Source organism: Phallusia mammillata, chromosome 7, assembly GCF_965637545.1.
Source record: "Phallusia mammillata chromosome 7, kaPhaMamm4.hap1.1, whole genome shotgun sequence".
NCBI classification, from domain to species: Eukaryota; Metazoa; Chordata; class Ascidiacea; order Phlebobranchia; family Ascidiidae; genus Phallusia; species Phallusia mammillata.
In genome coordinates this window covers 8235895-8262313 of record NC_137258.1, presented here as the reverse complement: position 1 = coordinate 8262313, position 26419 = coordinate 8235895, and the positions used below count along the sequence as shown (strand labels likewise).

Here is a 26419-nt window from a genome sequence, read left to right as displayed (position 1 = left end):
CATATCGCTCAGTAATTTTTGAAATAATTTTTATATATCTGCAAAATAATCGTAGGAATTTGTAGCCAGCATTTTGAGTATAGAGCACTTAATACTGGAGAGGTAACTAATTCTGCACTCAAGCTTACAATCAGTGCCAACTTATCTTATTCACCAAAAAAGTTTACACTTGTAATATATGTTTTAACAGCTTTTTAGCGTATTTTGAATTTCGTTCAAAAAACAACGACAACTACTTTGCCTCATTGGAGCTTGCCACGTGACCTATTCTCCGTATATTGCATGCTATTCCTGAGTGGTTTTTAATGAAACAGCTCCTTTTAAACCTGCTTATCGGGAAACAAAGTAAAGTGGACTGCTATAAAAGATAATACCTGTAAAACAGTTAATTTAATGTTAATTCTCTGTGCACAATTTTCACATCTAGGCCCTGAAATTGTGCAAATCCTCTGCAGAGTTATTGGGATATGTCGGTGGATATTAATTGTTAAACGGTTTCTAATCTAATAAATGGATTATGACAAATAGTCAGCCGTGAAATTATATTATACTTCTTTGCAGATGGCTGCTAATATTTTATAAGGCAGCTCAGCACCTCCACCAAGGGCTTGATTCCGTGACCCTTCAACGCTCACGATTTTAAAATGTGAGGCAAACAATGGTTGGAAGTTTTAAAATAAGACCATAACCATCTTGAAACAGACAATAGAGACCACTTCGACACTTCTTGCTACTGAATCTAAGTATCTTACTGCTTTCGTGACAACAGTAAAACGTAAAAGGTCTCAAACAATTGAAACAATGTAATTTGATTCCCAGGATGCGATTATAACCAATCAAGTGAAAGGCCTGGCTGCTGGTGTACATGTTCAGTTGAAAATCTGCAACCAGTATGATTTTTAAAAGAACCACGTTAAGATTATAAGTACACCAAAAAAACTTTACTTGGTGAGGTGCAGGCTATTTCGAAGTATCTCTACAGGTTAAATACGGCGCTAGGCTAGGAGCTACAAAAGGATCATTAAAATCAGTATTAAACATCATGTGAATGGAAGCGGTGCGTGACCGTCACAATACACCGAGCGTGAATTGCAGTTTTGGCCCGAGTACTAAGTTGAAGGCAATGTGTACTATCTGCAGTTAGTGGTATCATGTTGAATTAGCATTTTTGTATTTTAAGCGCTAAAACATCAATTATCACATTGATATTGTACGTGAAATAAGATCATTTTGATTTTTGTCTATTTGAAGGGGGCATTTATAAATTATGTACATAAAAAAAAATAGCCAAGCTGTAAAAGCCATGAAAGTGTTTTTTTATTTTGTTTTACTAGGCCATATTTTTTCGAATGTCTCCCAATACATCGTTACCCAAATAAACAGTTGTTTAAGTCGTATCTCCTTTGCTTAAAACCCGCTTTTATGACATATTTTTTGCCGAAGTTCATTGCTGTGCGAACTTGGGACCCGACTTCTGTAAAAGTTTCACGCGTCGTTTTTAAGGCCACGTGTTGACCTTTGTGTCTGTAAATTTGCTAAGTTGCAGTAAAAAGAAAAAGGTACTCTGTATGCAGGAAGCAGACTGTGTTGAGTGCTATTCACCCCACAAGCCAATGTGTTAACAAGCGCTAAGTTTACCGTTGCTAACCAGCAACTATTGAAAGGTTATTACATTGTAAGCAATGCAGAAAGCGATGAAGCCGATTTTTGGGGCAGATGAAAACTGCAAACCAAAATGGACTGAAGCAAGTGCCGACTACGACGACAGTGATTCAAACCTCAAGATTCTGGGTAAACCTGTCATGGAAAGATGGGAAACGCCGTACATGCATCTTCTGGCAAAAATTGCATCCAGCAAAGGTCAGAATGCATTCAGCAATAAATTTCATAGTACAGTTTAAGAGTATTGCAAATTTTAAACACCTAGCAATCTGGAGTAGCAGGTTTTTATGCCACCCAATTTTAGAAACTCTGTTCTGTTAAATCCTGTAAGGCAGGGGTGGGCAACCTTTTTACTGTGGGGCCAAATACAAAAGCCAAAATTAGATCGCGTGTATGACACGAGGTGACTTGTGTATGACATATGCGGTCTGCGACATGATTTTAGCGAAGTGTGCGTCAAGCCGTTTCATGTTTTTCTGTGTTCTAATAATCTCAAACGTTAAATATCCTGACTTCAAATGCATACGACATAAAACGTGTTTAACTATTGTGATGAGTTGTGTGAGTTGATGGAACTTGTTTATGACGTCATTGTCACCTTCTGTTTGTTCTGTGAATCTAATTTTAAACTTATTGTTACGTAGTCACATATTGTTATTGCGACACTAACACCAAGAATACAAAAGTGCCGCCTAAAAAAAACCTGTTTATGACCCGCATAAATTTGGCCATGGTTCTTTATTGACCGCTTCTTAGTAAACAGCTATTTATGGTTCCCGTACGCTTAGTCTTGAACCACTAAGTGCCTTCGAATTCTCATGACTTCAATTAACTAGATTTCAAATACTAAACAGACTAATAAAACTGCTGGGACATAATTGTACAATTTACTAGGCGGGCATGTTTTGGAAATTGGGTTTGGAATGGCAATTGCTGCCACAAAGATGCAAGAAGGAGATATTTCTGATCACTGGATTATTGAGTGCAATGACGGCGTGTTTGAAAGGTTGCAGCGCTGGGGTGAAAGACAACCTCATAATGTAAGCTAAAATAATGTGTTTTGTACTTGTCTGCAAGTTTAAATATTTCTGCTTGATTCTAAAGGTTGTTCCATTGAAAGGAATGTGGGAAGATGTAGTGTCATGCCTCCCAAGCAATCACTTCAGTGGTATGTAATTGAAAGAGCTACAAAGCTGCACCGAACATGTTTAAAGTTTATTTGTCTATGTTTTGCAGGTATCTTGTACGACACCTACCCGTTGTCGGAAAAAGAGTGGCACACCCACCAGTTTAACTTCATCAAGGAACATGCCTACCGGCTGCTAAAACCAGGCGGGGTGCTAACTTACTGCAATCTGACATCGTGGGGTGACTTTATGAAAACTAAATACACCGACATCAATAAAATGTTTCAGGTTATTTTTGTTTTTATTTAAAAAAGATGCATAGGCTACAAGGCAATTGTATAGCAGCTGGAATGTAAGAATTTTTTTTCACTTATCTTTATCCCTCCCAATTATTTAAAATTGCTCTAATGTATTTCTAACACCATATTTGTTGATGTTTTTAACAGGAAACGCAGGTAAAACATTTGGTAGAAGCTGGATTTTCTGAGAAAAACATCACCACCACTGTGATCGAAAACCAGCCTCCTTCATCTTGCGAATATTATGCCACTTCCAAAATGATTGCTCCAACCATTCTGAAGTTGTAACTCCTACATCGGGACCATAATTACCGAGAACAATTGATAACGTTTAGAATCATATCTCATCGGGTTTCAAAGAAGTTGCCTGATAGTGTTTAAATAATTAGAAATATGAGTGCACCGTGTGAAAACTTGTAGCGGTTCCATACTGTTTTGGTGTTATTTGAATAAACTACCTTTGCCAACATTTCATGTTGAATAGGCTATTTTTGCATTTCACAAATGTCTTATTGCGACTTTAACGTCGGTTTAAATACGTCAAACTAGCACTAAGTAAGTGGTTCTCAACCTTTCATAGATTTTCATATTTTATAGGGCCCGCTACCCTCTTTAAGTAACTCCCTAGAAACCGTGTTTCCCGCTTACAAAAAAATGTAGGCCTAAGCTAGATGACAAACTCATCAAACTGGATTTATCAGGGCAGGTATTTAAAAAAAAACAGCATACATTTTTGACATTACAAACATACAACCACGCGTGATGAATCCAAACTCAAAAAGATATTTGCAATTCACACCAATTATTTTTCTGTGCAATGCGAAAAAATAGGCTACGCCACAATAAAAAAAACTTCTTACAATAGGTCTTTTGGCTGTTTTTGTGTGGATGTTTCTAGTAAACCAACTCTCGTGCACCGCGCCTCACTCGAAAAAACAGCCTGTGCCTCCTTTGGATTATGCCTATTTGACTTTAAACAAGAAATGCAAACAACTGCGCCGCAAAGAGCCTTGCAGCACCGAGACACCACGAAGCGGAAAAATGTTGGAGGCACAACTATTTGCATAATAAACGTTGAACATATTGTAAAAACTTATATACATTAAATAGACTTTTATAACCATTTCAAAAAATGTGTCTATCAACACAATGCTTGACGGATCGAAAATCAAGGCTGTCTAGACTCTGGAAGGGGGAATCCAATTTTGTGGGGGTCCATATTTGTATCATATACGGGGGATTTTGTTTTAAATATCATGGTATAAAGCACTGGTATTACCTGTACATAACGGCATATTACGGAGGTCTATTCGTTTCGCAAGACAGCCTTTGAGTGGAAAAACAGTAAACGATGACGCAAATTTAGGTGATTGAAGTACGTAATAGAATCGTCATTCAAGCGTGTAAAGTTATTTACCAGAACGAATCTTCCAAACAGAAGGAAATTTACTGAATTCTCGCTTACAATTTAAGTCCTATTAGCAATTAAATATGTATTTGTTTTTGTATTTAGATTTTTTTAAGTTTAGAGTATAGAAATAGCTCAGTATCTGCCAGTAAACAACCTAAGTTAATGTTATAAGTTGGGTGGCGGACTGGCGGTCAAGTTGTGAAAAAAATGAGATGCATTAGTTTGCTTTGCTCGTCATGTTGGCTTGTAGAAAGAGTTTTTAAGCTTTACTACACTACACACGATAACTGTACGTTATAAATTAATTTATGTTAAGTTTTTTTTCAAGGTGCTGTCTATATTGTCTTGTATTTGCAAATTAAAATGTAATTTTAACTGGAGATTGGGCTACTACAATCGGCTGTGACTGTGACGCCTTACTCTTTGCTGATTTTTAAATGAAAAAATAAAAACACAGTGGTGAATCCATCATATTATGCAATGTTGGTCAGACTTTTCGGTTGTTTCTATTTGTCAGCTATTGAACACTAATAAAGCTTCATTGTGTCCAGTATTCATTCCACACTAGCATATTGTATAATACTTACAAAACAAGTTTCGTTAATGTCATTTTAATCCTGTTTTTCTTAACTTCAGCAATTGATGAAATAAATGTTTAAAATTTTATGTTAATGTGGACATATAAGTGTTTTTGTGGATGTTACCACACCAAAAATGGGTTCCAGAAGAGAAAGGATAGAAGTTGTGCTTAGTGGTGGAAGACCATGGGGATTTTCTATCAAGGGAGGCAGGGAAAGCAACAAGCCACTGGTTGTTTCAAAAGTAAGCACGGGTTGTGAAGTTTGACTCGCATTATTTTGTTTGTTACATATATGATACAACCAATGTTAGAAACATATTTCATTAATGCCAAATTTGCTGATATTTATTCTATGTGTATCAGGCTATTATGATTTTGTTTGAAAATTGTAACATAAAATAAGTTGCCAATCTTGCCATAACGTGGTGAACTTGAAGGACTTTTTCTGGACTCTTTACTGGAACTGCCCTTTTTCTTTGAAAGAAAACTTGCAGTTTATACAATCAAATATTAAAATAATCTAGTACAAATATTTAAAATTTAGGTTTAAGGTAACATGTACATTAAGTGTAATTTTTTTGATAAATTTCTTTGCGAGAAATTGAAATAAAAGTGGGATTTGTATGGTTTCCTGTGTCCTGCCTACTTGTGTTTGAATTACTTCCTTAATTCCTTTAAACATAATGATAAGAAACACTTGGTCGTAATTTGTCTTTAAATTTTACATGTATAATAGTTCTTTATGTTGAGTAGTGGATGCATAAATTTTCTTGTTTTCGTACAATATTATTTTTAACCCCAAATACAGAGATTAGGTGTTTTAAGTTTTAGGGTTTTGTAGTTCCATTTCTGTTAGTTTTATGTATGGCACTATTTTTTGAGCCCGCTTGTCTGGATAAAGCATTTCAGTATGTATATACTTGGAATGTCTGTATGACTTCTTAAATCCCAGTTAAACATTGCCTCAGGCATCAAGACTGTCTGATTAAGGTTAACCTTGAATCCATTTTCTGGAATTCCTTTCTTTAGCCTAAGCCAGACTTTTACATAAAGTATGTTGCTATGAAGTTTTTTCTAAAACAGGGACTAAAAAAGCTAAAAAATAATTTTCATGTTGATTAATAAGGAATCTTTTCAAATACAACTGCAGCCCATTTTTAGGCAAATATGGAAAATAATTTTTAAGTGTATATATATGCTGTAATATGTAACTTACACCTAAACTCCAAAATCCTTATCTAATTATACCATTGCCATGGCAATAATGTTTTTTTTACAATCAACAGTTGGAAAAAGGTGGAAAAGCAGAATGTGGGGGACTTTTTGTTGGAGATGTGGTTTACAGTATTAACAATGTTCCACTTAGCGGAATGAGATCAGATGCCATTCAGTTTGTTAAGCAATCTGGCCACCTTCTTGTACTAGAAGTGGAAAGGTAAATACTTAAATAGTTTTGAGTAAATACAACAATTACTTTTTCATGCACCTTTTTTACCATAAAAACGAAGATTAAAAACAAGCCATTTCGCTATGTACACATATGCTTGCTTGTCAGTCCAGTAAATGTGATATCACTTACACATTCCAGAGTGCCTACAGATACAGACAACGCATAACTGATTTATTTATTTAACGTTGGTATGGTCTCATGGTGGCACTGGTGAGGCATGGTGTGGTTGCAACCGTATTTCTTTCCGTTTTTTAGGCTCGTGTGGGTTTGTGTCCCTTACGGGAATTGTTTTAGCATTGTACTCAGATTTGCATTCCTTATCACAAAACCAGTTTGTTAAACGGTGAATGCGCGACGTTATAGTTTTGTTGGAATAAATTTCCCATAAATTGGCAGCAGTTATGCCAGTGTTCAGGCAATCTTCTGCTCATCATCATCTGCACGACTTTTTCTAACCTGATACCTATTTATAGTTTCCCCAAAACGGACAACATGACTTGACTACAGTTGCATACATAAACGGCAACTGCGCGTGACCAACTACTCTTCGACAGTGGCAAGTGTGGCATTGAATGCCCGAGCGTTGTGAATTTCCGCCCACGCCAGCATTGTTTCTCATACAGGAGTTTGGCACCGGCCATTTATGGTCTGACGTATATATTGCGACATCCTGTATTGCCTGGTCGTCATCAAGCTTGCGATGCGAAATTGCGGGTCGCATTTGCCTATTGCTGCTGAATAAGACCTTGGACCTTCCATTCCGCCAGCCTTAATTATTAGTCACCGTCGAGTTGTCGCGTTTTGGGCAGTCGCAAGTTTATAGAGCCTTGTGTTGCAGACTGGGTCAGTTCAGCCACTTGTGTGGGCAAAACGCTAGAAACCTCGAGCTGTCTACAGTCTCCGTGGGCAGATTTAAGGAAAGCAGCTCTTGTGGTTTGTGATATGTGGCTAAGTCATAAGCCTGCAGCGAACGCTACGATGCAAGGTGTATTTATTTGTGAATTATTTTCAATAAAATGCCAATCACAGCCAGCACTTCCCTAAATAAAACCCTTTTTCTGCTTGACATATGTTATTTATACGCTTAGAAATATTAAATTAGGACTTATGCAAATGTGTCCCGAGTAATGCTATAGATCAGGATAGAGTGCGATTAAATTTCAGGATACTGGTTCGTGGTACGTTCGTGTTTTGACAATAACAGACGGGTGATTGCCTTAAATTGTTTTGCATATTCTGCGAATGATTGCGGTGACAATTGCGGATTACGTTTTCCGGACAAAACGAACCTGTTGTGACAACATGCACGTCTGACAGAGAGTATATTTTAAGCAGTGAAATGAGTAAAGCGAGCTTGTATACCGTTGTCTAGTCACGTCAGTTTCATTGCGGGTTCCTTTTAGAAGTTATTTGAAACTATTCTTTTCCCTTTTTTGCAGTGGACAGGTTTGAATCTATTTGTACTGTATTTTGATTTGAAGTCGGTGCAGATTGCAGATGGTTGTCAAGCATAATGCATTAAGTATTAGACTGTTTTGCATAGTGTGACCTGCGGAATTTAAAGCGGAATTTGATCAATTTTGATGTAAAAACCCAAAACAATTCACATCAGCAATGTCTACCCTTCCTCGTGCTCGTAAGTCGACTTCAGCTGACACTTGCAACTCGATTTTTCGCTCAACGCGGAGAACCAGTATCTCGTCCAACTTGGCAAACGACCTAAACCAGCGAATCACTGTGCGATCTCCGGAACTGCAACCCAGTAAAAAGGGTGGCCAGCCCAACCCGAAACTAACCGCTCTCAAGGAGAAACTTTCCCGCGTTAGAGCGCTGCCTATTTTCAGCAATGAAGTGCCTAAGAACGCAGTGGTTTGTAAACCGGTTAAGGTTCACGAAAAGAATCCAATTGCCCGCATTCGGCAGCTTTTTGAAAACGCAGACACACCTCCACCGACACCCAAACTTTTCCGCAGTCGTTCCTACACTGCTCCGAGGTTGACTCCAAATCGGGAACGTATTCGTAGCTCCCCAACATCACCATCGACGCCCAAAAGTTACCACAGTCGCAGAATTTCCAGTGACTTTGAGTGTGTCCTGGATACTGTATCGGAAACAAAACAGCAATCGGGCAACCAAATGACCGTAATCGAGTTTGATTCTGAGGAGCTGACACCAAAACTGTCTACAGCCACTGTGAAGGCCCAAACTCTACCTCGCATGCGCAACCTTGACGCGGATTCCCACCTCTTTGTTCTCGACTTGCGTTTGAAACTGCGCATATCGCGCTCGAGATTCTCTCAAGACGTCTTTAATCCCGAAAAGAAGTCTGTCGATTTGAGTAGGATGGTCGACGCGTCGGATGAAAGGTAGAGTATCTCGTATCGCCTTTAAGGTCCATGCTAACACCATATCAGGTGTTTACTGGTGTCTGTGGCGACGTGTGCTCGAGCTGGAACGTCAAGTCCCTGTAGGTCTAACTGGCTGGGTCCACAGTTAATTAATGACGCGAAGGCTCGCGCGCCAGCCCGCGGGTCACCACTTATCTCGCAAGCTTACTCTTTGTTTGTTTTCGCTCGGTTGAACTCGAAGGACCCTTACCCGGTTTGGTGTCTATGCACTATACGTGTAAAGTCCTGTTCCCTGTAATTGTAAGTTAACCCCTGTGGTGCAATGTTCGTTGTTGTGGTATGATAGAGGCCTGTGTGGGGGCTGGCAGGTGTTAGTATAAAATTATGTTTACGTTGGCGTTATTGTTACGCCTGCGACATCACGAGCAGAAGTATTTTATTCTAACGCGTTTAGTTCGCTTTTGTGAGGGCGTACGTGTACACTGTAGGCAGAGCGGTTCAACATAGGCATGTGTACACTGTTGCTGCCAGGCATAACGTATTAACAGAATTTTTAGCTCTTCCGGCAGTTTTTTATTGTAATATGCCAACGTTTCGATGTCCCATACGAAACACCTTCATCAGGGTAATGACATACAATGCAAACACAAGTTAAAAATAGGCATGTGTGTTTAGGTCAAGGAAACTAAGAATTGTGTAAAAAAATTGCACAGAGCCTTTTAAGTTGCCATTTCGGAAATGGACTCGCTTAATCTCATGTATTTATTGTCGATTTCGGTAGCTTAGATGCCAAATATTACGTCAGAAAATCAATCTGTCATTGAATTTACTGTCAATAATGTGAGTTTACTTTAGTTGTAGGTCATAAATTACTTGACGTCCTCAATTGGAAAATTGCCTAATTGCTGTTTTCCGTCTAGCAAATTGCGTCTACACAACGTCATATGCTGCGCACATCGTGCTGTGTTTACATTGTTCACGCTTAATTTGCAATGTACCCCACGCGCAGCAAGAATAAAATCCGAAATATGCTGATGTTGATTTTGCGCAGCCAAGTTCGTATCCCTAGCGCGTGTTGAGTGCTTCGTCTCGCTACTTTGTCCGCATACTGTTGTAATGTGTTGATACAAGCCCTGGCCGTGTTCGCTGATGACAAATTGACTTTCCAATAACAAAGCCCAGACGCCTCCGCTGTCACCAGAGCACGAAGGTACTGAACGATTTGCGACACGGTATTCAGTAAATGCCATTTCCCTTGCCCGTTTATTACAGGTATTAATTTCCAAGGCCCCCTTGTTCCTTGATTAAAATTTCGTGCCATTTTAAGTGTTTGTTTATGACGTGTAAAGCCCTTAGCTATTAAGTATTTGAATTTAGCGTTTTTCAGTGCAATCTCGTCAAGGCCATTTTTAATGTTACGTCATAATGGTATCTAAACATAGTAAATTTGAATCACGCGCAACTTAGTAAAGTATAATGACGTATGTACACATGAGAGTGCGTTCAGGTGAATTTGGTCTAAAATAGTTTCTCTTGTTTGTTGCCCTTCTGAGCCAACCATATAGCCTTGGTTACGTCACTGTTTTCAAACAAGATTAGCGAAGCGTATGAAACCACGTTAACGGTCAATGAAGCCACGTTTTAGTTTTGTAGTGCCTTTTATTGTTCTTGTCATAATGGTTAAAGAAGGTTAGGCAAGGTTCAGTTTGGATTTAAAATGTCATATGCCGCAATATCCAGCGAATGTTCTAACACAGTGGTTCCCTGCCGGAAAGAAATTTACTTTTAATTTGTACATGTGGTTTGTAAATATCATATCTGGGAATGTCGCCTGTGAAGTTAAAAGACCCGAATTTTATAATCTTTTTATGGTTTAGCATCTATCATGTCGTCTATTGGGGAGGAATGAAAATATTTTGAATTGTTAAGTAAGGAATTCGCCGAAAAAGGTTGGGAACCACTTCTTTACGTGTACTTTGGTGGTAGTCAAATAGGTAAGAAGTAAAAGCAAGCAGTATATGTCGATTTCGGTAGCTTAGATGAGTCTGAGGTGATGTATAGGTTGCTGTCGTTTGTTATTTGACGTTAAAATGTTATCAATGTCCCTTAAGGTTAGTTTTAAAATTAAGCCCGAATGTTAGACGAAGGTACAGTGTATTTTAATTGCTGTTTGCCTTGGAACATTCGTTACATCAAACCCGTCAGGCACGATGTGACTCGGTTGACGGCGAAACTTAAATTGGCCCCTTGTTATTTGCGATCGCGCCGAGGAATCGAAAAACCAGGTTAAACATTTATAGGAACTGTAGCTGTAGGTGCCCTTCGTTATCCAAAGGCAAACCTTTGCCCGACCCCGCGCTGCCTCATTGTTATTGCGCCCGCCGCCCTTTCACAGGCTCAAGTACGAAAAAAGGGGCTGGACTTCGTAAGCTTTGAGCGCCGAAAGTTTACCTGTATAGGAGAGGACTGAGTCAGGGAAAAGCTTTGTGTTCTGGTGCTTAAATATTGCTTGTGTTAGTTTAGAACCGTGTACGTGCAAGTATTTAGTCTGAAACTTTGTGATATGGTTACAAGTTAGAAAATTGTGAACGAGTTTATCATGGATATGTATTACTCGTTGCCGAGAAACCCGATGGTGCGGAGTTCAAGCGAGTCGATATACAGTGTATATACTGGGTAAGTGTAATGTTACAACATGCTACAAAAATTCTGTCTCAGCATGGTGATGACTTCACTTATTAAATAAAAGATTAAACTGACCCTAAGTCTGTCGCTTGTAGAGTAACTTGTATATAATACCGGGTAAATTTGAGTTGGGTGTCAAATCATTTCTCATCGTACCAAAATTTTGAGAGATTTGTTATATACATAAAAAACTTTTTCCTCAAGTTTTGCTGATGACATTTGTACCTGCGTATGTTGTTTTTATATTGTCTGTATTGTGCTCACGGTTTGCAGTTTCATGATGATGCGTTTAATCACTGCGGGAGGGGCCTACATTGTGTGCCTAAGATCGTTAGGAACGCAATAAACGGTCATAGGTGGTTTTACCGATTGCCCTATTCTACTTATAGCAGCACGGGTGATAACGTTGCATACAGGTACTTTACGTGTTTGGGAGGCATGTGGCAAGCGACAAACAAACGTTTAGCTCTTTCACATGTCCCTGTCCTACCCCAGTTACTCTTTTCTATTTATTCCAAGCGCTCAGTACATATTTGTGCCGTACAAAGTGCGCATTGTCCCGTGCATGCCTTTGTGTGCCAAAAATGTGCCCTTGTCGACGTTACCAAAATCGTCGCTTCACTTTCTACGTTCAACATTGGCTTAATGTTTAATTATGCGATGACGTAATGTTCTTTTACGGGTAACTTCAGTAGATTTTTGCCCGACTTCAGCTGTAATTCTTTACTGCATTTATACTACGACGAGAACGCACGTCTTCGCTAAGGCATGTTTTTCTGTGGTGCCAAGCAACAGGCAAGTTCCCCAAGCAGTGCGACTATTCTCAGACTAGCGACGTCATTCGTGTGTTCAGCTCTTCACTAACAATGGCGTATAACTACGGTCACTCCCTCGAACCGTCCCCTCGCCACGTCATGTGATTATTTGTGAATGTGACTTGTTGAACCATTACAGACACCAACTGCCGTTTTTGCTAAAAATAACTAAGCTCATCCACCTTTCTACTTTTAATTTCAGTTCGTTGGAAGTCGACCCACGGTTTGACCCTTAATTCAGCTTTAGACGTGATTTTGTATCGGTGTTGTCACGTAGCTTTTTACAGTATTCTTAAATTACAAAATTGTATGTTTTCGTGTGAAAATTGGCATTCCAAATCCGGATGCAAAGTACATAAAGGACTTAGGTTTAGCTATTTGATCAACACTAGATATGCTCGATTTAACCTCACGTTCTGATGGAAACGGGTAATTATATTGCAGCAAAGGCGTAATAACGTATAGGTGACTTTGAGGAAAGATAGACTCCCAGTTTACTCTCGTGTTTCTTTGGTGAAAATCTTCCCTTGTCCACACAATCGTTTGATGTATTTTTTTCACATCCGCCTTCTTTTGTCCGATTTTATTTGTTTGAATCAATTATGTGCTTGTCATTGACAATTGATCCTTGGTCTCTCGCTTTCAAGTCGCTGGCTTCTGTTGCGTTTACCCTAATGCCCTTAGCTTAAAAACACGTTCTTTTCCAAACAAATCGAATGGATTTTTAAAGGTCGCTTCCAATCAAATGGAACAGTAGTCAATAGCACTCACCGTTGATTTTGGACAAATCGACATGTAGCAGCTTTAAAAGTTTTTTGTTTGTGTAAGTTTGAATTGTCTTGGACTCTGTTAAACTTGTTTGTTAGCAACCCAAAGCTATTTCGAATGTTTAACACCCAGCTAATAAAATTGCGCTCTTTGCCGTGCCAGGTTTCTTCAAACCCGTCATAAATTATTATATTATTTGATGACAAGGTAGACGGCACAAAGACTATGTCAATAGCGCCTAATAAACCTCAAAAATCCGTCGCTACATTTAACAAGGGCGCAGCAAGTAAAAGTGCTAGTTGAAAAGTAATTTTCACGTTCCACGGCATTGACTCAATCGGGCTCTCTATTGTTCAGACTTGGTTATTGGCTGTGGGTGTGTTAGTTATAATAACGGCGTCTGTTTCCAATAGCCATTCCTTTACAATGGCGAACGCGCGTTCCCAGCCAGCGTGAGAAAGTGTCAGATTTTTCTGTTCATTTGTCTCGCGCCTTGTTCACCAATTGCCCGAAACAATAGCGTTGTTAACCTGCGCCCTAACCAATTCGCACCATCTCGAAAGTAAAAACCTCTGCCACGAAAACAACCTCGCGACCTCTTGGTTTACGTTTTACGTTCCTAACTTTCCAGTCGAACTGTGTATAAACGCTGACATTTTCGCACCACATACGGCTAAGTCGGACCTGACAATTGGCAATAAATTATTCAAACTGGCCATAACAACGGACACGAGCGCTTTGCGGGTGCAGTTATACTTTGCTGTTAAGCAGCGTGATAACAGCAGGGGTTGCAAGTAAATCTATGAAAACCTTGCGTTTATTGCAAATGCTGCTCAGTTGTGGTAAGAACCTATTATCGGAAATTGCGTGTTGACTTAAGATAGCGTGTATTCAAAGAGAGGGAGTCGGAATTCGCTAGGTTGACGCAAAACGTTGTGTACGGAAGATAACTCTGCACGTGTGCCGCACTGCATAACTGGGTAAGGGTAGTGTGCCCAAGTTTGTTAATAACGAGTTTATGAAGTACGGTTCATTCGGACTTCGAATACGTGTGCAAAAATGTGGGCAACATGAATATCTAATAGTGAAACATTGTGGGCATGAATGACTAACAATGAATCATTTTGAACCTCTTCGGTGTGCGTTCGTGCTAAATATAGAAACTAAAAAGTCGTGGAGGTGTGCAGGCCAGTGTTTTTTAAACATTTTTCATCTATGACTTAAATAATAATCATTCAAGCTTAGTTTGCGGCTCGCCTGATACCAAAACCAAATTGAAACTCACAAATTATTGCACGTACCACTATGCAAACGTAACAACATACGATATCATAAATCGGTACATGTAAAATAGCTGATTGGTCAACTTAAAATGGATTCGTGGCTCTTGCTAGACCGAGACACTCGGTTTGGGAACCAGTGGTCTGGGTTATAACCAGACCTCATGTCTAGATCAGTTGGTTTTACTTTTTACCATAATCCGACTCAAAAAATTAGTAAGTTGCGCAAACTCGCAGCGGTTGTAGAGTAGGCGGATGTGTGTCCAACACTCAAGTGCATAAATACGGTATAACAGGTTATCGCCGTGTCAGGCAGGTGTAGACTTTCGACCAAGATGGAGGCAAATTCCAACGTGATCGCGTGACTTTCGCCATCTGCCACAATGTTGACACATACTAGCCTGAGCTAGCGTGTTACTGCACAGGGTCGACATGACATTCTATCGGGAATGTATGATTTATTTAGCGCGCCCTGTGATTTCTTCAAGGTACTTTTGTTGCGGTCACCATTGTGTGTGTCCAAGTCCTAGGTCGCTTGCTTTGTCTATTGTTCGTTGGGCAAATTATATTTCGACATTGCTGTGTGTTGGCAAACATTTCGAGGACATGCGATTTCGCCGATTGACGTTATTGCGGTAACATCGAGAAACTGATTTATGAACCTGAATTCAACAATGGCTCCCACTCTCATTTCAATTGATTGCCTAATTTTATAAACAAACCAGTTTAACTTTAACCTTAGCTTATTTTTTGCTACCCTTTGGAGATTAAACGTCAAGAGAGTTATATGTGCAGCGTAAATAGTTTGGGGCTAAGCTATTTTCCCCTAGGTATTTAATGTTTTGCAGTGAAGCAAATGGACTTGTGTTTCTTCTCTATATTTTGAAAATAAACTCGCACAGCATACAAAGTTAAACTTGCAATCAAATCTGCTCAATACCTTAAAACCTTTCGTCTTCATTACAGGGGTGTCCATCCAAGCAAACCGTCATACCATCACTCAGCTACGAGGCAATTCCCCAATCAGCAATACTACCAAACTGCCAGTCAGCCCCAACTGCCCCAAGCAAGTCAACAGATGCAACATCCCGCTGACCTCTACGATGACTATGAGCGCGGCGACCCATACGAACGTCCCAGTGGTAGGGAGGACGACGTTTTTGGTGATGACTCCACAAAGGAAATACCTGAATTGAATCGCTCTGCTCAGCCGTTGGGTGGCGTAAGAGATCGAGGTTGGTGATTGTGTGCTGTTTGCAGAATAATGTCTGAACGCATAGCTTTTTTGTGCTTGGTAAACGAGATGTGTAAAATTGAACCATCAGGTTGCTCTTTTATCCAAACTTAGTCCTATCAATGTTGTGTTAAAATCATCTAGTGTAGTGGTTCTCAACCTTATCGCGTACCACCTGACGACTTTTTTTTCTTAAAAAACGTCCAAGACGCGGTTTCTATACAGAAACAAATGCTGAGTTGGGTCAGTTACGCAGTAATTCTAGGTCGGACTTGAATTAAGTATTGCAAAAACCTAGTCGCGTACCACCTGAAAAGACCAGCCCCAGGTTGAGAATCACTGATCTAGTGTATGTTTCGCTTGCACGCCTTATGCTTATTGCATTGTATTGGTTCCAGGAGATTTTTCGTCCGGTATGCGAGACTCCGGTGTTTCGTCGGATTATCAGTCGAGCAGGTCATCTGAGGCGGCGATGAAAGACATTGCTGAACCTCCCAGTCAACCCTTCGTGAAACTTCGAGAACGAAAAAACAGGTAAGCATTGTCTGATTTACAACCCATGTCCGGAAACTGTTCTAGTGATTTAGTGACTCATTGAGCTCATATAAAACTGTGTGGTGTTTTACTGATGGCTCTGGAATATATCTTTTTTATTTGTAGACCAGCTAGGTTAGTTTTTCACCATTAACATATATAGTCAGGCCTGATTTTTCTGCATAATGCGCTTTTTTGAATTTGCTTACACAATCAAACAGCTTGCATAGCAGACACGTTTACATTATCTCACCAATGCCCAGCCGTTGTGGGCCAAATGGTATTAGTGGCTTACAATTTCACGGTCTGTTGCTTGTGCTTAACCGTGCGTATCGGCCGTTTTTAACGCGCCCGTTGCAGTCAGTTCAACAAACACTGTCTTGACCTCGCATTTCCTCCGCAAGCAGCTTTCATAACCTAAATTGCTCACACCGACTTTTGAAGGATGTGGTTTTAGGCCTCTGGGCTGTGTGTGTGGCCGTGATCGACGCATAATAGATTCCGTTTGTTGTGATTTCAATCCACTTTCCGGTGTGTTGATTGACTTATGGTCGGGCGAATTACCGTTCATTATAAGTCGTCTAGAGGTCATGGCGTTTCGCGAGTTTTCTTCAAATCCGAGGACGAATGGTAGTGCATGGTCAGGTGATATTTGTGTGTAGTAAACATGTTCTCTATACTGTCTAGTCTTTCACTAATGTGTATTCCGTTAGGTTTGTCGATTTGTTTCTTCGGTGTAAGTTTAACATTATACATACTTTTACATGAACAAAATGAACAAACATTTCGTTTTCTAAAATTGCTTGTGCTTTTTGCAAACTGCTTGGTGTTTTTCTGAAGGATCCAATCGTAATGCATACCATTTATCTTTCAAATCCACTTTACCAACATGTTCTCGCTTGTGTTGAATATTGCAGCAAGTTTGTGCTCAGTCGCAAAACACACCTTAAATTCCAAACACGATCACGCCATGGTCGGTTGGAGCACTGATGTCTGTGTGTTTTCAAATCTAAAGGTTATTTGAGGTTCAGGTTGTAAAGTATGAGTGGAATGTGTATTATTTCATACCACGTTAAAGCGGCATTTTGTTTCAGTTTCTTATCATGGTTTGCTTATTCCTTATCATGGTTTGCTTATTTGTGTTAAATCAGCTTTGTTTGCAAAAGTGAAGTCATCATTTTTGGTACATATTTGTATCATAAAAAATCAACTTTGAAGAGAGATGGAGAAAAAAGATTTGCCGATTCGAGTTTTTTTTTATTTGAACATCAGGACTGCAATGTGTGTGTTTTTTTACACTTTTAACCGTAACGTGTATGAAGAGCTTGATGTCCTTAGACTAGGGTGACTTTGTCCTTTCCATGTAAGATTTACAACCGTTGCCCATTCAAATGCTAACTTTACTCTACATTTATACACAAGGTCTCTATGCTGAAGACACTTGTAGCACAAAATATCGATTAACACTGACGTACAAGATCTACTCAAACCGACTTTCAAGTACCGACCGTCCAACGCAACTCCATCTGGAGTCCGTTGTTTGTAATCTACAAAGACGCTTATGGTCGTGTGGTCGGCAGTCGACTCGCCCTAAAAGCGAACCAACATTTTGCGGTCAATTTTCGCTTGCCATGGTTTTTCCAGCCCCCTCCAGTATGTGGGAGCATTTCAAGGGCTATTCATTACAGGCGGAACTAGACGTTAATGCTTTCCTTCGCCGCGCTGAAAATGACCTGCAACACAATTAGTGAGAATACACAGTTACTCGCTATAGCGGGAAGAGATTAGTTCTTTTTATATTGCAAAATCAGCAATTGTTTGGATCCTAGGCCATCCGTGGTCGACCTAAAATCACAAATCCGCAAAACAGTTTGTCCCCGTTATTTAAATGGTGGTTTGCGTGGCCATCGGGCTTATTCAGGTTAACGCTGCCAAAACGTAATTGGGTGTCGAATAACTTTCCACTCGCGTTTGCTTGGTTTGTTGGCTTTTCCAACGTCACCCAACACCCAAGCGCGCTCGACCCATGTATACTAATTCTACGGTTACATGCTTTATTCATTAGCACGGCGGCCCGGTCCCCACCGCCGCTGATTTCACATCGTTTCAACCTGCTCCATGAAGAAAACCTCATTTGCACGCCTCAGTCTTTGTGAGGACACGACCGCGGCGCTTGCGGGGTCCTTTGTTATTTCGTACGACGTGGTTTTGAACGCGCAAGCTGTGCCGGGGCCAGTTAGCCAAAGAGTTTTGTTCTAATAGCAGGGACCTGATCGCGCGCCACTCGAAATTTCGACGTGCTGTTGTTTCGCCAAACAATGTCCGCGCTCTTCACTTCAAATTCGCGAACGGGGGTGTGTGTGCGCGGTCCTTACGTTTACCCGTATGTTGGTAACAGGCTTAGTTAGTTGTTAGGTGTGTGGACGCTCTTCAGAGCACTGGCCAATTGGCAGCTGGTGGACTTGAGGTCCCACTGAATGGGATTTTCATTGAGAATTTGCGAAGGCCGCATGAACGGCGAAAGGGATCCGGCCTGTTCTTGAGATAGACACTGAGCTTGAGATGCGTTAGGTACATGCTTAATGAGAAAGGTAAACATCGTACGAGGAGTTGTTTAATCTGTTTCCAACAGTCCACGCGCCCTTCAGTAATAGCTTGTACATCATGCATCATCCACTAAACTTTGTCATGTATTTCAAAACGTATTTAGGCACAGCGAAGTAGGAATTTCATGAATAGTACACAGAACGTAAGCCAGAATAGGAAAGTGGTCTAAAAACAACAAACAAATATGCTGAGGAAAATATATTCAGATGCAATAGCGTTCAGGGTTATTAGCCTAAATAAACGTCCAATACTATGCCAGGTGACTTAACGGTTTTTAACTGTGAATACATTCATCATACGTCTGTTACTTTTTTCAGCCTACTTGACTTCATTTAGTTTTCAATTTCAGTAGACTGCTCTTGTGTTAGCAATGCTGCCAGGTGTGAAGCATGAAGACTAATAAGTTATTTTGCGTTTCTGCTTGGAATATTGCGCAAACTGGAGTAGCAGACAAATAAATTAATAACCGTTGACTAAGCACAATCTAAAAAGTCAAAACGAAGTTTGAAAACTGGATTCAGATAGGATTATATATCGCTCGACGGGGGCCAGAATGACTTTGGATCACTCGTGCAGCTTTCGCGATACCGCGCGAGTAAGGAGAGCCCGTTCCACCTTAAACCGGCATCTTTCCATGGCAAGGTATGTATCTAAAACTGTATCAAACATATGGAATGCGTGGTACGACCTGTGATCGCCATTCTTAGGTATTACGTTTCATGTAAGCTCAATATTGTGACGCCCGATACTGGCAATTGAGATCGAGTGCCGGTTTTTTAAACTAATCCGCAATATTGCCGACTTGGAAATTTCGTAGAGAATTCTCTACATTGCAGATTTGCGGCGAGACTGCTGACGTGTTTGGAATATTTTACAGTCGTATCATTTTGTACAGTTTTATTACTTTAAATTTCAAACAATGTCTTTCTGGGTGGTAAACATGTACAGCAATGACAGTATTTGAAAGCTCGTCTTCCTTCTGTTTAGTTTTGTTCAGAAAAATGAAATATTGTAATGTATGATACCTGCAGATTGTAGAACGATCTTGGCGTTTATTGTTGTTCCGCTGATAACCAAGAAACTGAAAATGCTTTTCTAAACTACGACCATCATTTTGTGGGTTGGGCCCATTTCTTCAACCCATGATTTTTGTGGTTAATATAACCGGGTGAAACGCACGCGAAATCTCCGTCAAAAGGTCCCACTCGCAAGAGGGGCCTTTTATGGTGGTAATTTAGACAGCTAAGCACACAGGCGAGCTCCGGAACCCCGCGGTGGACGTCGCGTGCAAACCTTTTACTGCTGAATTAGTGCGAGCAAATACACGCATGCGTGGTTTTCAATGCCCGAAGAGCTGTGTTCAGGCTGTATAGATTTTTCAGTGTCAACTCAACGATACAAGGCAGTAAAGTGAGATGGCCTTCGCCAGGGTCCGGTGAACTTGTATAGCGAAATCTGTTGATCAGGACTCGACAAAACGTTCAGGTGACGTTGTAGCGTCGGTTGCAAGCGCTCAGATTCCTTACCTACAAAGTTGGCTTGCGCTTTGGTGGCTGGTTAACTAGAGGATTACGGCACCGACAAGTGGCAACTGGGTTCGTTGCTCGCAATCAGTCAAGGCAGTGTGCTTGTTTTTGCCAACCTGAATCGCATTCTACCTTTCCCCATTTTTGGGAAACTTCGACTTGGGTTAACTGGTTGGTAATTCACAAATCAAAACCCGCAAAACATGTAATCGTTCAGTGCGCTCATGACGCCCAGGCAAATATTGTTTATTGTGTTTTGTTCTTATTTTAATTATCACAGTGGATGAATTGTCCCAGTGACCCGAATTGTTGGTCTTTTGACTTGAGTAAATCATCAACCGACAGGAATAGTTATTTATTTGTGTTCTGTGGTAACTTTCCGATTCCAATTACCGATATTATTGCGTCCATCACCTGTCCACGGTACTCATGTTGCTGATAACGAAATTTACTCAATAAACAGAAGACGAATGGACCGACGCTGTGTTTACTGTTATGTCATTATTTCTACGTCGAAGAGCCAGAAATGAGCAAACAATCAACATTACAATACGTTGGAAATTTTGCATTTGCATCAAAGCATCTATAAAAATCGGTTAATATACTACCTTGAAGTGTTCCCTGTAAGTCTTTTGTTCGCAATAAGGTTAATATTTGACATTATGTACGGTAAAACGCCGTTGCTTGTGAATACTTGAGTTTTTGCTACAATGCTCTACTTTCATTCGCAATCTACAACGCGGTTTTTCAGTTCTCGTCTGATGCCGACCGCAGTGTCAAATTTCAGTCGAATTCCAAGTGTTTTTAAGCCAGCAGGCGTGGGAGCAAAGAGAGAAAAGTACGAAATAGTTCCCCTCAGAAATCCGCCTTTGCTGCGTAAAACACTGATCGGTCACAAAAACCTTCGCTAGTCGAGGTTTAGAGCTTCAGTGAAGATGATACATCGGCATTGAACTTGCCCCAGTGCTAATCCGCTGAGAATGTCAGTGGTACGTGGAGTGGCAGCAAATAGTGGGATAAGGCTGACATATATTTGTAATACGCAGCTATAACACTGACATTAAGCTATTTTACATACCAGAGATGCGTTTTGGAATGAATCAAGCTCTTTCTACAGTGGAGTATTAGATATAGAAACGTTGCATTTCGCGCATAGGCCTGTTAAAGGCGTCATACCGAATCAGCCGATTTCCAAGCACATGGAAAGGCATAGGCTGGAATGGGAATTGGAACCGACTGTTTCGGTGACGCTTTCAATAGGCCTGGCGTATATGCCTTGTTATGGGTGTGCCTTGATCGCTGGTCTGCATGAACGCTTTGGAGCTGATCCTGTAGTTATGAATTTATGTTCATCTTAACACGTTGCATATCAATTAGTCAATATGTAAAGCCAGTACTGATAGTTATTCTAAAATGCCCGGACAAGTTCGAGTGTTGATGATTTTGCGTGACTCAAAAAGCCCGCCAGTCACGTGACCTGAAGTTGAAGCGACATACGGTGGCACTTGTCATTTTGTTGCCCACCGCGTTTTGTTCCTGGTTTCCGCGCACGTAGTAGCGAATAAACATGCCCCTCTTGTCGCCGAGTTCCCATCGGAGGTTGGAATGCCAGGAAAATCGATAATTGAGTGCTTTTGAGAGCGCCCGACCGAATTCCTGTCGTGTTTGCTTATCTTTTATTTTGTTGCTGACAATAAATCGCCTTTGTCACCTGCGTCGTTGCCATGTTGAAATACGCAGACAAATTGGTTTAGTATGGAATTTTTGAAGATCTGGGCGCTTAAGTCAAAGTTGGTGCAGAGCTCGTTAAAAATTCTGGTTTACTTTGAGTACCAACAATTAGTGTTTGGCGGCACTGAGTCTGTGTATGTTGTTATTCCAACATCATTCCTTTCTCCAAGTCAGAATTGTTGTCCGAGAGGATGTAAAAATAAACCCCCAATCCCGTAACATGTTTGTATAATGCATAACTTGACCTTGGTGAATTATTATAAACCTTCAATCCACAATAAACTAGTCATAGCCCTCGGAATGCCCAAATCAACACGCCAATGCCTAACAAAACGGATTACCTCGCTGACTGTCGTTTGGCCTTTCACATGCACTGGGTGTTTTCCATCGTATACGTTAACGCTCTATTAGCTTGTTTCAACACAGTCTGGTGCAATGTCTCGGGCAACGAAATTGTCCTGATAAGCGCTGATTTGGTTTGCTGCCATGACAAGCGCCACCACAGGCCCTACGATGCACTGAGGTGTGACATGGAAAGGCCAGGGACCACACAGAGATGCCCCGTGTGTTTGGGTTTCATTTGTCAAAAGCGTCTGCCTCATTATTCCATAATCGCGTCTCAGGTACCTAGTACTTGCTGTGTACCTCATGTTTTTCTCTGGTATGCTGTGGTCGTTTATCATCAATTATTATAGAAAAGTTTGTTTCCTAATCGTGTGTGGTATTCTCTTATGGTTTTGTTGTTTGCATGTTGTTCATATTGACAACATCGCAGCCGGAAAAATGCGAAAGTTACATTTCGACTTATAGAATTCGAAAAATTTACCCTCGGGTTGATGCCCCGTAACAAGATCGAGATATCTCTAAATATCCGCCCTGTGCCTTCCAGCACCTGTATGTAGCCGCAAAATTGTCGCATGTAAAAATTGGCATAGCGCATGGCACGTGTGTGTTGCTTATCACATTCGTATCATTACCCAAAAATGTTGTATAGATATGGTGTATAGCAAATAGGGGTTTGTTGTGACACGGTCTCTTACTTTAACGCGACAAGAGTCAATAGAAGGTGACTTGTTTGACAACGCCACCTCCAATATGCATTCAGCCATGGCTTTGCTCACTGTTTGTGTACGTTTCTGCGGTGTTTTGTATTGACCCGACGTATTGTACTTAAAAAACCTACAGTAAGGCCTTACGTCGTTTATACCTGGAAAGGATTAACTTTATATTCGCGGTATCATTGCGCTGTGATTTAATGCAGATTTGGGAGAATGGAACTGTAGTAAGGGCTGTGTGCTTTGCATGTCTTGCAACAGATACATGACCAGCAGCTTGTCGAGCATGACTCACTCGCCAGATAGACAGACAGGTGATCCGCTGTCGACACGACACTTCGTCTGGCGCAACTTTCCTGTGGCAATTTTGCTGTTAGCGAAGTCAAAGCTAGTGTAGTGTTGAGTGAGATTTTTGTATCGTAGAACGCTGTTAAGACAAAGGTTTCACTAGTTATGCCAGATCTGTTCAGATCAGCTGTAAGTGTGCATATTTTGTGTGCATGTTTGTGTTGTTATTGTAGGTGCTATTTTGCAAAGCAAAATGCATTGATCAGAGGTTGCAAATTGACTGATCCTTGACTGCATATCTTTTTGAGTGAAATACTTAGTTTCAAAAATCCAAAAATACAACTGTTGTATTCGCATAAGCATAGCAAAAACTTTTTCTTATCCTCTTATCTTTGCCGCCAGCGTAACCACTGGCCTCGCTTCGCTTATTACATCACACCACAAAAATCGGCGTATTGCTTTGATATTACAAAATACCGTCGAGTCTGTAATCTTTGATGTATTGAGACCCTGCTCTCCAACATAGCTTTAGTATGCGTTCCGATGGTTGTCGCGCCAAAGGGCGGGTTGCACTTCGTCTCTGCACGATTGCCGATTTATTTTCGTTTGTCAATTGGCGAGTGTTTGCTTCTAAATCGTTTCCCAAGCCCGCCCTGGCCACTTGAGCCTTTGGTTTGCGACTCGCGAATCGCCTAAAATCGAACCTAGGCCTGCCTGTCGCTATGCCGGGAATGTGCGCGTAAACAAACAATATGTTTTCACTACATCTTAACATCTCTCCAACGTTACCAGAAAGTTGTCAATTTTATCATTAAAAGGCAATTCGCCGTTAGGACAGTTTGATGCATCAGCCAATTTGAAGTGTCATTTTCAGACGTTTTTTGCCATTTTTAGACGTTTTGTATTGAAACGTTCCGTCTTAAAAAAGTGATGAACTTGTCATTCGAGGTAAAAGCAAGGGCGTAAGGGCTGTGTGCAAAAGACGCATATACTGTACTTTAAACGCTTAAACTGTAGCAATATTGTATCAGTATCTGGCATTTCTTGTTTATACTCGTACGTGACCTGTTCCTAGGATAGTTGCGTCACGGGTGGTTCAATTTAAATGTAGATCGCGTCTGGCTCTATTTTGGTTCAACACACAGAATGACGTGTCCAAACGATGAATAGGTGACCTGGGCCTGGGGCTTGTTTGACATCGGCCATGAGGTTACTGTGAACGTAATAAGATCGCAATACGCACGTGTGCCCGTTTAAGACTCCACAAACTGGTGCAAACGTATCGCATTTATCCTAGCCCCGTGTGCTTAATCGTTCGCCTACAGGACTAACATTTTTTCTGTGTGTGAAATCGGCTGACATCGAACCTTAAGCATTTCCCCTTTCGCCGGTAAAAACACCGCTTCATCATTTTTGCCTGGCTCTTCGCCCGAGGATAAATCACCCGCAGCGTCAGTCTTTTAATTTTAGCCCTTATCCCCCGGCGTGGTCTGTCGCCGCCGATGTGGTCTTAGCGGCAAACCTTTCCGCTTCTTTACGAGCAGTTGGTTTTGTTCCCCGCCGTGTGTTTTGCGTTGGTAAGTCTGTAAGGACGTAAAGTTAGATTGAATATTGGCCATGCACTAGGAGCACAGAAAGGTGTTTTAATAGTGCGAGTTTTGTTGAATGTGGTTCCGCGCAGTCAACTTTCAATGCCAAATCGAAGTTGGTCTGTTTTGTTTGATTGTATACGGCGGTTTTCAATTTCAACACTTTTCATAAAGGAGCAGCATTCTTAAACGCGGTAGAAAACTGTTCAGTTTCCTGAGGTGTGGACGTGCAGTTTACTGGTTTTTAACAGCAATGTACACGTCAGTTGAGGACATGTACCAGATTTGTGGACAGATAGTTTAGAAACTACACAATACGCCATATACAGTATAGTGTTGGTCAGCATGAGTGCTTTTTTAAGCTATTGAGTCTTGTCTTGTAAAATCCTGAACACAAGTTTTAGAATACGACGTTTTAAAGCGATATTAGTGAGTATCGACCAAGTGGAATTGGTTTTGCCAACCAGGTCTTTCTGTTGCTATCTGTTGATTTTCAATTAAAGATAACCTGATTTAGTTTCACAATGCAGACAATGCCAAAATTAGTTCCGCCATTCCATTGTGCTTCAGTAAAGTAACCTGAAACCGCTAAATAAGAACCAGTCAGTTAATATCAGGTAGTGCAAAGTATTGAGAACTGCCCCAAGCACGAACACAAGTACCTAGTCCAGGCTAAATGCGTCCCATTGAATGAGAAGATTCACTCCATCAAGTGTCTCCATCCCCCTTTGGGGTGACTCACAAAATTTTCCTACTTGTGGCTTTTGTAAGTTGCTGTTTCTAATTTCTAAGAGTGGCCACCCGTCGTTGAACAAGGGGCGGTTGCTATTTCTGCTGCTGAGAGTGTGCGTCCAGTGTGCACGCGATTTCGCTTTTGTTTACACTCGCTTGTAACCGGAGTACTGCAACTACAAAGCAGCGGATATGCCCAGTGTGTTTTTGTCCGAAACATAATGGACACTGCCTACGCATGATATGTATAGGGCTTGATCGCTGTTATAATCGAAACGAAAAGAGTTTGTGCAGGACGTGGTAGAATGTAACAACTGTACAAACCACAATACTTGGTAATTGGTAAACCAAAATTGTAACGATATGTATTCACATACGCTGTGTCATTTTTGTGTGACAAAATAATGCAGAATCAATACTATTTGTATTTTGAGTAAAACTTGTTTCGAATCTGCAATGTAAGAATGCAGTCGCATCTGCATGCTTTTGAATGTAGTATCTGGCTCTATGCATTTTCAACGCTACTCACTTTGAGATATTGTGTATTGTGTTGTAACAATGTTATCATTCTTAACGAACCTCAAATACCAAAATTTACAATACCCTACGTCAAATCATGTGGGAATCTTACTCAAATTACCAACCATCCTTTTAAAGAAATGCCAAGCACGATAACAAAATTAATGGTGGGGATTGTA

At 40.7% G+C, this 26419-nt stretch overlaps 2 protein-coding genes across 5 annotated transcripts in view; both read left to right on the top strand.

The window, feature by feature from the left end:
- Nucleotides 1–1153: 1153 nt before the first annotated feature.
- LOC145239171 (guanidinoacetate N-methyltransferase-like) lies at nucleotides 1154–3557 on the top strand. Its single transcript, XM_080102461.1, has 5 exons — nucleotides 1154–1860; nucleotides 2557–2702; nucleotides 2767–2830; nucleotides 2899–3077; nucleotides 3236–3557. The coding sequence occupies exons 1-5, from the start codon at nucleotides 1683–1685 to the stop codon at nucleotides 3374–3376; spliced, it is 708 nt and encodes a 235-aa protein (XP_079958587.1). The 5' UTR covers nucleotides 1154–1682; the 3' UTR covers nucleotides 3377–3557.
- A 1559-nt stretch (nucleotides 3558–5116) lies between these two features.
- LOC145239170 (uncharacterized) overlaps nucleotides 5117–26419 on the top strand; it is a 53898-nt gene continuing 32595 nt past the window's right edge. For all 4 annotated transcript variants that reach the window (XM_080102459.1, XM_080102458.1, XM_080102456.1 and 1 more), the window contains exons 1-4: nucleotides 5117–5321; nucleotides 6366–6514; nucleotides 15392–15660; nucleotides 16058–16193. In XM_080102459.1, coding sequence (XP_079958585.1) covers nucleotides 5214–5321; nucleotides 6366–6514; nucleotides 15392–15660; nucleotides 16058–16193 — 662 coding nt within the window. In that variant the 5' untranslated portion in view covers nucleotides 5117–5213. The remainder of the gene's footprint in view (nucleotides 5322–6365; nucleotides 6515–15391; nucleotides 15661–16057; nucleotides 16194–26419) is intronic.